The sequence below is a fragment of the Ambystoma mexicanum genome, chromosome 9, assembly GCF_040938575.1.
Source record: "Ambystoma mexicanum isolate Mex_15411 chromosome 9, UKY_AmexF1_1, whole genome shotgun sequence".
NCBI classification, from domain to species: domain Eukaryota; kingdom Metazoa; phylum Chordata; class Amphibia; order Caudata; family Ambystomatidae; genus Ambystoma; species Ambystoma mexicanum.
In genome coordinates this window covers 1309846279-1309859261 of record NC_090931.1, presented here as the reverse complement: position 1 = coordinate 1309859261, position 12983 = coordinate 1309846279, and the positions used below count along the sequence as shown (strand labels likewise).

General features: G+C 44.6%; 1 protein-coding gene across 8 annotated transcripts in view; it reads left to right on the top strand.

Annotated features, from left to right (window-relative positions):
• SEC22A (SEC22 homolog A, vesicle trafficking protein) overlaps positions 1 to 12983 on the top strand; it is a 635166-nt gene that overhangs the window by 235693 nt on the left and 386490 nt on the right. For all 8 annotated transcript variants that reach the window (XM_069616682.1, XM_069616681.1, XM_069616677.1 and 5 more), the window contains one exon: positions 5492 to 5655. In XM_069616682.1, the coding sequence (XP_069472783.1) occupies positions 5492 to 5655 (164 nt within the window). The remainder of the gene's footprint in view (positions 1 to 5491; positions 5656 to 12983) is intronic.

Here is a 12983-nt window from a genome sequence, read left to right as displayed (position 1 = left end):
CAAGGTGGAGTATCTAGGGGCTAAAGCATATGTGAGAGCATCAGCATGTTATAGTAGCTGGACAATATTGCCACATCAAAAGAAAATGCCATAATTCCTCCAATGAAAGACAAATGGTGTATTCTGCACCCCAAGCCCATTTCCATGACTCTTTATAGGTAAATGCACTGTTGTTTGTGCACACAGCCTTGTACCCTGCTGACCCAATGTTGTCCCCCAAAAGAACCTACCTAAACATTAAAGGCCACCACATTAGGACAACAGCATTCATCAACGGGCCTAGACACCTAAACATCACTCCATTAGCAGCAACTAAATTCCCTGAGACCACAACATAAAATGAACAAGAAGGTTGGGCAAGAGTTGTAATTTACCTCTTAGCTGCTCAATGCATCTATATCTCAAGGTATACATATAGTTGCCAATCATAATTTATCAATTTGGCCCCCTATAACACTTTACATCACCATATTGGAGAGATGTATTTGGTCTCCATGGCAACCTGAGATTTTTATTGGAACACCATTTAGAATTCTGTTATTTCTCCATAACTTTCAGTTGGACAATTGCTTAAATGAGTTTCAATATATTAGGTTTTGAAAATATCATGCACTATTTCGCGCGAGGCGTCTTTTTACCATTTTTCCAATTGAAAGTAACAGTATTTTAACCCTTCCAAAATGGCCGACATGAGTTTAGATGGGGTTCGACCATTTTGGAGTATACAGCGATAAGCAGGTCAATAAAAACAACAGTTCACACAGCGCATGCGTGGGGAATAGATCGTTCAGTCAGGACCACCGGGGTAAGTAACTGTCGCCGGTCCCTAGAACACCCTTCAATATGTGTTCGCATGCCCACCTGTCTATAATTAGACAAGCGGCTAGCGCTCTAACCTAATGATTTACCTCTCTTTCTTTTACGGCTTTGCTCCAATGGAATTTTTATTCGGATCAACTGTTTTGTTACATCTACAGTCGGATATATTAACTGGGTAGCTTTCCGCAATTGCGAGGAATATAACAAGGTATGCCATAATTATTTTAAATTGCATAATTTAGCAACTCCAAATTGATTAATTACGACCAATGCCATAATCAATATCATTTACTTTAGGTTTGTACCTTCAGTACAACTACAACACGTAATCACGTATGTTCAACAATCAATCCAAGGTACCTTATATTTAGTTTTTTTAAATTAAATTAAACCTTACATTTTTTGGCCACTGTGAATACACTGCAATTATGCACTAACAGTTTTCCCATTGTTTTGTCTCTCTCTTTTTCTCCGCTCCTTCTCAACTCTACAACTTTGTTTCCAAACTGTTTATGCAATTTGAACCCACCATATTAACACGGTGGGTTTCCTTATTATCTGGTTGACAATGCTAAATGTATACAAATGGATCTGTGGGATCACCCAATAATGTATTAATTCCATATGCATTGCATGGTATAATGTTTTCTGCTACTTTTGGACTTAAAACGTTTTTGCCTTATATAATTTTACTCACGCCTCTTAACTAATGGGGGCATAAATGTGACCTACTTATCTTAAAAATTGGGGGTCATATCACCCCTACTGCCCCATGGTACTTCTTAAATTTTGAAATCCATGAATTTGCACTTTATGGTTGCTTTGCATTTATTTCTATGTTTTTCTCGTTATTTATTTTGTTACCTTTACAACCCCTTATATGGTTGACCAATATTTAATTTAATTTTAATTTTGATGTACAAGCCTCAGAGGAAGAGCAGTGTTGCTCGAAACACGTGTTAGGCTGTACCATACTCACCTAATAAAACTGCAAACCAAGCAGTGTCTTAAATTTGTATGTGTTGGCGCAGTGAGACTGGAAACACTCCTCCTTAACTTTACCACAACATAAAATGAACAGACGGATATTAAAAACACCGGCCTCTAGACAGCACAAACCCAACTAACCAACAATTATTCCTCCTCTCAAACGCTATACCTTTCAATCTTTAACTAGAAGGCCCACAGGTCAGTGTCCAGCTCTCTCAAGTTGTTAACAAATCTGTTGCAACTCCGGCAGAAACTTGAAGAGGAACACAAACCCTCCGAACATATCGAGCCAAGTTGTGGCTCATACCATTTCTTCGCTGCCCTGAAGACTCGCAACTCCTCCACCGTGCCAGAGACACCCCCCCCTTTTTACCTCGCAATGGGTCTACTCACGCCTGCGTATTCACCAGAGCCCCTCTGTCATGCGGTCCCAATAACGGCCTGTACTTTCCCAGAAGTTGTGCCCTGCTACAAAGAGCAGACCGGAATTCTGTAAAAACTTCTCCTGCACACCTCTGCGGTTTGTGTGCTTGGGACTGGTTGCTGCAGGTGGGCGCTGCTCCTTCAGAGAAGCGGCCTGGATGCCTCGGTCGTTGCTGGGATCATGTCGGGTCGCCAAATGTAGGAAAGCCCCTAGATGCTCACACCAGAAAAAAAACAACCCACTAGGGAAAAAATGCCCAATACACCTCTTGCAAGGATAACAAGTTTATTTCCACCCAAAAATGGGAACCGCCAACATAGAACTCTGCTGCCGCGGAACGTTCTGCCAAAATCTGCGTGGACCGCACATTATGAAGGTACAAAGCATCATCAGTGATATGATATGGCATTCATAACGCGCCTATACACAAGTGTTTCATCAAGTAACATCATTACATTCAGTAAAAACCTGCGTGGCTGTTTGGTGAGAGCCTATTTGTGGACAGCCTGCTCCATAGGGGATGCCAGGCCATTGGACACAGCCCCGTCCGTCTTCTCCAACATGGGTGATGTTGCAATCATCATTGGTCCCAAGCCGGGTAATTGGCAATCATTTGCAAACTAAACAACGCATCCCTACCTATGTAGCAGTGCACCTGGTATGAGCAGTCAGGGTCCAGGGGGGGAGCCGAGGTCATATAACTCACACACTTCACTCGCTCCCAGGCAGGCCGGCACCTCTACAAGGTCTTCCACTCTCGTTCTGGGCTGTAATTTCATCCCTTCCTGCACATTGTAGCACAAATCACGTGAATTAGAAGTGAAGGCAGGAAAGCCCTGCTTTCTGATCTTTTTGATCGATCGGGGGCCTAACGGGTTTATGATGAGTTGTATGGGGCTGGCTGGTACCTTGGAATTCAGAGGCCTAAAGCTTAGGTCCTTTGTGTGCTATAACTTAGGATTAGGACTGGTGGGGGTCGGAGGCCCGTGCTCACCTTCTCGTGGTATTGTATCGTACAAAGCTACTCTGCCCTTCTCCAGTGGTCTTGCATGGTACATTCTTCTGAGGGTGCGAAGGCTGGCATCTTTTTAGACAATGAAGGGTTTATGGATCTCTGTAACTCTGGCCTTTCTCATCAGTGCCCGGGATACAACCTATTCCTTTGCTCATGTTGGCGGCCTAGGCCTGGGGTGCTGACTACTGCACTGCGTTTCAGCTTTGTGTTCCAATATGGCTGCTAATGCGTAAAATAGCTGCTATTCCGGCATGGACACTAAATTTGCAAACCATGCAATAGTGTAGTCGTGTAAAAGCCAGTGCACCCCCTTCCCCCAGTTCCTTTACATTACCTTTCACGGTCTTTGCCTTATTTTCAAGCGCTTGGGGGTGTGGGAAGAATGTGTCCCCTTACCAACACTCCTCCGGAGTGCACAACCTCTCCATTCCACTGCCGTCTGCAGCTAGACTGTGTTGGCGCTTCCTCCAAGCGATGTTCCACTCAACGCCGGACCCGCAGCCACACAGATGCATTGGCTCGCCGGCTCAACCACTGTAACCCTTGACGACCGCACACGCAACACTTTGGCGCTCTGTTCAATGTCATCAGCCTCTTCCCGGCAGTAGACCAAGATGGATACCGGATGTCCTTCTCATGCCAACGGCCCCCTGCAGCACTCTTGAGACTGCTGAGACATGGGGGCTACTTGCTGCTCCATCTAGTTCCCAGAGGCAGTCGCATCCAGCTGCCCTTGCCGCCTTGGCTGCTTACAATATCCTCTGGTGCACAGTACCTCCGGCACCCTCAATACTCAGATTGTTGACATGTTTGACTTTTTTTGGGAAATCTGGTAGAAGGAAAATAACAGCGGCAAGAGTCAACATGGCTACGTCTGCATCATTCATGCACCAAGAATGTTTCCACCAAGTCAGTATTTCAGAAGTAAGTTAGCATGGACAATATCAACACTGTAGGCCTAGTTGTGATGCAGGTGTGGGTTGACACGTTTCGAAATTCACTAGCATGGACATAGCTCCGCCACTCCATTTTTGTTTGTGACATAAACAGAACTTGGTGCCAGAGTGTAAAGTTGCTTCCGCCTGCCCCAACCACTCTGTACATGTAAATCGCACCAATCTCCGCTTGCTTGAAATGTTCATGTTGGCGGAGATGCACAAATCCGCATGAAATTCACCAGGCAGACTCCATAGGGATTCGCAGAAGTGGTGCCTGCCTTGCACAGACACGGCAGACAGCATTTGTGATTGTTTTAGTGAATGGATGTATTTTTTGCATGAAAACCCAGGTCTGACTGGAGGCTCAAAAAAGACACCCCTGCACAAAAGCACCCAAAAAACCAGCGGGGGGTCTCTTAAGTGCAGGTGAGAGTTTTAGTTGAAGTGCTGTTTTGTCCTTTAATCTGCCTGCATGTCTAGCATAATTTTGCACCTTTTCCTCCTGCCAGACTGAAATGCTTTGTGAATCTAGTTTGGCTTAGTATGTGTTGGGCAACAGTGCATTGCTATTCACACAACAAAATGAATTAATACATTGTGGAATTAGTTCAAAGTTCCAAAGGAAGGCAACACCACCTATCTGCCTGCTCTGCTGTCTCTGTGCTTTATGGTTACAATTTGCAATTTAAATTGGAAGCAAAATAAATATTTTTCCTTTCTTTATTACGCAATATTTTCCTGTGCTGATGTTCTGTTCGCATCATCACCCCTGTGCATATGTTATTATTTTTCTACTGCTTCGGTTTATACCGGATCATTACTCAAGAAGCTACATTGCAAGAGTAGCAGCCAAGAGGGCATTCTTCTTCCCAGTGTTGTGTTAAGAGAGATGAATCATGAATGGCCTATGCCAACGAGTCGAAGGTTAAATGTTCCTCTTGGGGTTCTGCTGGCCAGCAGACTGTTAAATGTTCCTCTTGGGGTTCTGCTGGCAAGCAGACTGTGTATGCTGGTTCTTCGTTACTTACCGGAGCTCAAGACTCCGACAGTTAACCCTTTTGTAAAGCATGCTATTGCTACAAAATGATTTTGTGTAAATGTTTTGTTGGCATTTCTCATTTTGTTGTGATGTTTCATTGTCAGTTTTTAATGTGCACTTTATATATTTGTATGCATGTTCGCTGTACAGCGCTCTGATGCCTTCGTTCCATGTTGCATGAAATAAAAATTGGAAATAAACACTCTTTTGGAAGCTTTCAGTCAAGTCTGAAATTACAATCTAAACCATTGTCTTTTCCATTTTAGTTTCATAAGCTCTCTGGGAGTGGGATACATGATGCTCTGTACAGAAAATTACCCCAGTGTCCTGTCTTTCTGCTTCCTGGACGAGCTGCAAAAAGAGTTTATAACAACCTATGACACTGCAAGGATCAATACAGCAATCCGGCCATATTCTTTTATTGAATTCGGTAAGTCTTATCCCGCTTTATCTGTTCTATTCTAATGCAAATTTAAGCAGATCATAGCCAAGAGTGTACTTGAAAATCTATAAAGTAGACCTTTTACACTGGGTCCAAGCTATTCTTGAGTTCATTTAAGAGCAAACGTGTAAGACAATTCCTGAATTCTTGAAGCATTCCTAGATTCACACACTCGTTAGAACATTCACTGTAGCCACTGAGGGTCAGTATGGAATAATTTACATATTTTAATACTTCATCCATGTCATTTGTTTAATTTTCTTTAGACCAGTTGACATCAGTAGAGTCCATTCCTCCACTACATGAAACCACTTTTCAGTCTATGTTCTACCAGGACAGAACATTGGCCAGAAAGGTACCTTCTAAAAAGTCATAGGGCCTCATTCCGAGATTGGCAGGGCGGTACAAGAGTGGTGGTCATTCAGTTATCCACACTATTTTGGGCAATAACGGAATTATTGCTGCTGTTACCGCTTTGCCTAATCCCGAGTTTGGCGTTGAAGTGGAGGATTTATCTCCAGCATCATGCCAAAAATTGGTAATTCTGCCAAAATCCCCATTGAGGCGTATGGACTTCATAAATGGGGACTAACACTGCCGTACCACCACTTGTAATCCCTTGGTAAAACCATGGGACCAGGTGGCAGTAACGTTAACTGATTTGGGAGAATTACCGGCAAACTGGGAATTGAGGGCCATAGTCCATTGTAGAATATTCTTCAAGGGCTCTCTTGAAACAATATTTTAACATGTTTTATAGTTCATCCACATCATTAGAAGGCCCTTCATGTTTGGTTAGGTTCTTTGTGAACTGGACTTACTCCAAATATCACCTGAGAAGCCATTATGGAGTTCCTGATTTTGGTTTTGGCTTTCATTATCAATATTGGAGGACAGAGTATTCTGTTGGTATTGGGAGCCTCCGCGATTGGTTGAATTAAGCACCAAAAAGAGACTCTTTTATTTGCTTGCTGTCCTTTGGCTGCCAGGCAGGGGTTGCTTTGGTAGCTTTTGTCTGGCAGAAGCATGCGATTTCCTGATTTTTGTTTTGGTCTGAATTGACAGCATTATCTATCGAGCTGCTTCTACAGCCCACAGTTCCCCTGCAATCCCTTGCCCAGAGCCCTGCAGAATAGCCCAATAACAGAGACAGACACTTCCAGATGAACTTTGCTTTTGTGGTACGTACACCAACCTGACAGACCTGTATGAATGCCAGGAGCTCCCATTTTCTTTGCAAGAGTCGCATCCAAAGAAAAGTCTGTTATCCATTTGTTTTTCAAGGAAGCTAGTTATTTTAAATACCTTCAGCTTTTGCATTAAATCCATAGTCCACAGTATAAGGGTTCAGAGCAAAGTACTCCCCAATTTCCACTGGGTTATTAGTTCATATTACGGGGATACCTGATTTGCGTACAACAAATGCAGACTGATGAGCAAGGAATGTCAACGGAATCGGAGATGCACGAGTCCCACTTTTCGTAGTAGGTCGTTAACCACGTGTGCAGTTTAAGCAAGGTCGACCCAAAACATACTTTGTACTTTTTGGATATGAGGGCCGAAAAGGCTTGTAAAAAGAAAATACCTTTCAGTTAAAATTAAGTATTTAGTCGTTTTGTAAATAACGCATATTTTACATGAACTCGCATCATTGGTTATAGCAGTGATGTAAGTTATAATAGGAATTCATTAGAGGAAATAAACAACCCTTCATATAAGGGAGTATCAAACACTTTTTCTCCCTAAATATTACCAAATACTCCCAAAAAAGAAAAATAGGGAGGGATGGAGGGATAAGTTGTTTGTTATTTAAATATTGTTTAATGACATTTGTAAACCAAGGATACCTTTAATCCTTTGACATAACTCCTGTGTACTTGTTTCAATTACTCAAGCTGTACATCTGTTCTGTTATTATCCAGTAACTTTGATATACGTGTGTTTAAAAAACACAATAATTAAATGTAACAACAAGAGTATTTCTGTGAAGTTCATAAATACCACAGATGGAGTCCCATGGGACTCCATGGGGATGGGGACAATGGAAACACTGGTTCCGTCTATGACGGAGCCAGTTTTTCCATTTGCGCCAGCAGGCGGGTGGTGTAAATCCCGCCAGGTCAGCCGGTCCGGAAACAACGGTGGCAGCGGTTTTACCACCACGTTCTTTCCGGACCGGCAGGGTCGTAATGAGGCCCATTGTCTTCCATGACCTCTCGCACTGTTTGTATAGGAAACTTTTCTGTTGCTGAGTTAGCAAAGGCATCAAACATTTTTGCAGTTTTTGCAATGCTGGCTTGAAGCACTGATTTTGTCCAGGAGAAAATTACATGGAGGAAGATCCCAATCACCTCTTACCAGGTCTTCAAATTCATCAAGGGAGAGAGCCACGCGGGGTGGGGGGAGGAGAGAGACACCGAGAGAGAGAGACATAGAGGGAGACAGAGAGAGAGACAGAGAGAGAGCAACGGAGTGAAGAAGCGACAGAGACTATATGGAGACTGTATTTGGATGCATGTCATCATGGGAGTCAGTTGTCTGAAAAGGTATTAAATTGATGCAGAGCTGGAAGCTCTTCAGCTGGAGGCAGTCTGGTATGGCGCAGAGAGGAGGCTGTGGCTTGGAACACACTGGCATGTTTGATCAAATAAGCCACAGAACGCACCCAGAATACAATCAAACTACATACTACCACAACATGACTTACCCGCAAATTGTTACATGTCACCACTTCATAACGGACCAAAGAATCCTGCCAGTTGCAGCGCCAACTGCAGGATCCAAAACGGTTGTATACAAATTGTTCGTTTTTACAACTGTTCGAATGACGATTGACCTTTTCACAATTGACCGAATTGTGAAGGTCAATTGTACCATATATATAAATATATATTAGGTCAATTGTGAAAAGGTCAATTGTGACCCTTTAAATTCGGTCAATTGCTCATTCGAACAATTTGGGTAATATCATCCCAAACACATTACTAAACTCTTGAGTACAATACCAGAACAACCCCAAGCAACCTCAAAACTGCAACCACCTTAATATCAAAACGTCTGAAAACTGTACTGCAAATCACAACATTTCCACCACATTTCCACCATGCCACAGGGGCGTCCTTTCACCATAATGCTAGGGGTAGTGGAAATGACATCACACGGCCCTGGGCCCCTGATGACACCACAGGAAGTGATGTCATTTTATCCAACCCTGAAGTGACATCACGGGAAGCGAAGGAACACGACCTTTCGCCCCTTGACAAAACAGGAAGGGGCATCACATAACATTGTTCCAAAGTACACAACGAAAAATATGGTTACGATATCACTATAATTTGATATACATTTCATACAAGAATGGATCACCATACGTATCATTAATATAGGCCCATATTACCAAATTACTGTGAATGCAAGCAGATATCCAAGGCCAAATGATAATGATGCGTTATTATAAAGCATTTACACTTAAGCACTTTAGATAGAACAAATATACATACAATTTCACCCAACCTGTGTTGGTACTCGTTTATCGACTTCAGAAGGATGAAAGGCTGAGTTGAGGTTTTTAAGAACAGACTAAATCAGGGACTCACTCCCTGAAGTGTGCCTGAAATTAACCTTTCATGAGTCTAGCAATTATTGTATAGAATTACAGAAAGACAAATTATTTGTTATTCCTGTTATTTCTTATTTAGGGTCACTGTGTTTTTTTTTATTTTTTTTAAGAGGCCTGAACAAGAAAGCCAACCACTCCAGAAACAAAGAGCCACATGGCAGGAGCTTACATTTAAAAAGAAATATATATGTATGTATGTATGTATGTGTATATATATGTGTGTGTATATATATATATATATGTATATCTATCCATCCAGTGGTCGCAGTTGCGTCCCCTGGCGACCCCCAACTGACATGCCAGCCTTACAACAACCCCCAATACTATGCAAAACCGCCAACCCATTAAACCACAATCCCGGCTAAACTGCCAACCTATAACCCCAATTATGGCTACACCTGCCAAACCTATACTTCCTGGAACCCGCTCGGTATTCCAGTGGACAGTGGCACTCCAAACCATGGAACCAGCCCCCCCCAAACCAATCACATCACAATGACAACCTATCATGGCTATGCCTGCCAAACACTTACACTAGGTGTCTGTGTCAATTTGGTCGCTTGCAGTACGGGTGAAAACACGATTTACAAACCATATGAATTGTATTAAAAAACGCTTTCTTTGTACATATTTTCATAAAAAGTACAGAGTGCTCTCCAAAAGAAAGTTTAATATACAGACCTATCTTCAAGTACAAATGGTTGTCAAAAAATGTCTACCTTTTTTCAAAACGGTCTCAATAGGTGACCATGTTAAATTGAATACATGAATTTCATCTCCATCTATCATTCACACATGTGGGACATAAGAGAACGAAAACTCCTACTCTGAAACGTGAAATTCACTGAACCCAAAAAGAACACATTACATAAAATGCCAGTGCCTAGAGGCAATGGTGTATTTAAGTTTTCTGCTGGGGGGGCGTGGCTACGAGGGCCATGTAGGAGGACGTGATCTGGAGGAGCTCCCGAGATCCTGTAATGATCCGGGCGAAAAAGAGCGTAATGATGGGCCGACGACCGCTGAAAATACACATGTCGGTGTGTGAATGATCGGGCCACGCGTGGTGAACTTCTGGATGGTGCAGGAAGAACGGCGGCAGAGATCTGTGCGGAAAAGATAAGGAGCGCCGGAGACGAAAGACGACACAAAATGGCCGACCAATGTCCAGAACAAAGGAAGGAGCAGACCGCACGGTGAGCGAGCGAAAGGGGCGTACTGAGTGCACATTTGTCATTTGTGCAAAATATAGGTCCTCTGGGTCATGTCGAATAGAACGGTGAGGCCGAAGGCGAAACAGCCCACCTTAGACTTCCCCAAGACGTCCCCGGGTCAAGACAATACCAAGAGCAGGGACAAGCCGCCTGCAAGCGGCATGACGACGGGCGCTAACCAAGAAGTCCTAGCTGCGATTGCGGACCTAAGGGCGGCCTGGGAATCTAAACTCGAACTAGCCGTCACTGAACTGAAAACGGCACTGGACCTCAAAGTCGGAGAGGTGCAGGAGGACGTTAATCTTCTCCGACAGATGTCAGGGCATTGGCGGAGCGCACGGAGTCCCTTGAGAAGGAAGTTAGCCCGAATACTGCGGATTGTGCCTCCCATAAGGCCGAATTGCATGCCCTGATACAAAGAGTGGGCAACTTGGAGAGCAGAGCGGAGGAGGCGGAAGGACGAGCCCGACGAAACAACATCCGCATCGTGGGCCTGCCGGAGGGATTGGAGGGCCACGATCCCACAGAATTCATTGAATCCATGCTACTGCAAGAGATACCCGGAGGAGCCCTATCCCAAGGATTTGCAGTGGAAAGGGCACATAGAGCTCTAACAAGGAGGCCGCCGCCGGGGAACCCGCCTAGGCCGGTGATAACCAAAATTCTTAACTACCGAGATCGGGAGAGGATATTGGAACACTTTTGTAAGGGAGGAACGATTACACGAGGAGCGGCAAACATCGCGGCCTACCCGGACTATAACCTGTCTGTGCAGCGTAGCCGCATGAACTTTGGGACGGTAAAGCAGAGATTGAGAGAGGTGGGCCACAAATATATGTTACTGTATCCGGCAAAATTGAAAGTCATTCATAAACACAAAACTTTGTTTTTTGAGACCCCGGAGGATGCCATGGGATGGCTCGATGCGCAAGGATGTCCCCAGGAATCAGAAGTTCAGACGGAGAAAGAGCACGTAAGAGATAAGTAATGCACGAAGAAGGTGCCACAAGATGGCGCTGCACGTGGGACTTGAATATAGTCGTTTGCGCTACCTTCAGTAGAGAAGGTCAGACTATTGCACTAAATGTTATAAGCACTGTAGTTATTATTGAATTAACGGGAGCCCTACAGAGCGGTTCTCTTTACCCCACAACAATTTTAGTTAAGTGGCCATTACTGAGCTCTGTGCATTGTTTGGTGCTTGCAGGGCTAGATGTGTGGGGGTGCCTGAGTTCCGAGAATAGAGCTGGGCAACAGTTGGGGTGTGTGATGTTGGGGAAGGGACGGGTGGGGGGAGGGAAGTTGGGAATTTGCTGTGTACATAGTTATGGGGAGTTTGAGCTGGTACGAGAAGCTACAAGCAAAGATGGAGAGCTGTATCTGTATCACGTGGGCAAAGGGGAGTCGCTACACGGAAGGCAAGAAGACACTCATGAGCCATGGGGACCTTAAGATCAGAACATGGAATGTCAGGGGACTTAACAGTTACTTAAAGAGAAACAAAGTCATGATGTACTTAAAAAGACAGAGGATTGATATTACGTTGTTGCAGGAAACACATTTGACCCAGCAAAAATTGGAACTGGTGGGGAAGAAGTGGAGAGGTACTGTAGTAGGCTCTCCGTATTCTGCCTACGCTAGGGGAGTGTTGGTCTGGGTGGCACTGCACGTTCCGCTCCAACTTACACAAGAAGTGGTGGACACTGATGGGAGGTTGGTCATATTAAAGGCTTTGGTGGAGAATAGAGAGGTGTGCATTATAAATACATATGCCCCCAACCAAAACACTGCGACGTATTTTAGAACCCTGTGTACTCATCTGGGCGCGTGTATGGGAGGAGCGGTTATCTGGGGAGGGGATTTCAACTGCGTGCTCAACCCAAAGGCAGACAGATCTGATGGGAAGATTGATAGGCCCACCCCAGCGGCCAGGGTATTGCAGACATTACTAGATGACTTTGGGTTGGCGGATGTTTGGAGACTGAAACACCCTAATGAAACACAGTACTCGCACTACTCAGCCCCGCAGCACCTGCACACGAGGCTGGATTACATTTTTGCCACGCCAGATTTGGTGACAGAGACCACCCAAATAGACTATAGAGCGAGGGTCCTGTCGGACCACTCGCCTCTGGTGCTGAGCTGGCAGTACTGCCGCCCCAGGGCGCGGATACCGACATGGCGCCTCCGGGCGGAGGTGCTCCGAGACCCAGTCTTCAGGGAAGATATCAGGGATGCGATCACACAGTACTTTGAGGTAAAAACAGGCAGCGTAGATTCAGCGTCCACGCCCTGGGAAGCCTTTAAGGTGGTATCGCGGGGTGCTGCTATTGCTAAGTCAAAAGGCCTACAGGGTGGCGTCCTAACGGAACTAGAGGAAGAGAAACTGGAGCGCGAAAGCAACAGGGCGGGAGGGGATGCGGAACTTGTACTCGAGTTGCAGCAAAGGTGCGCAGAGCTTTGGGAAAGGCTCTGCAACCTTA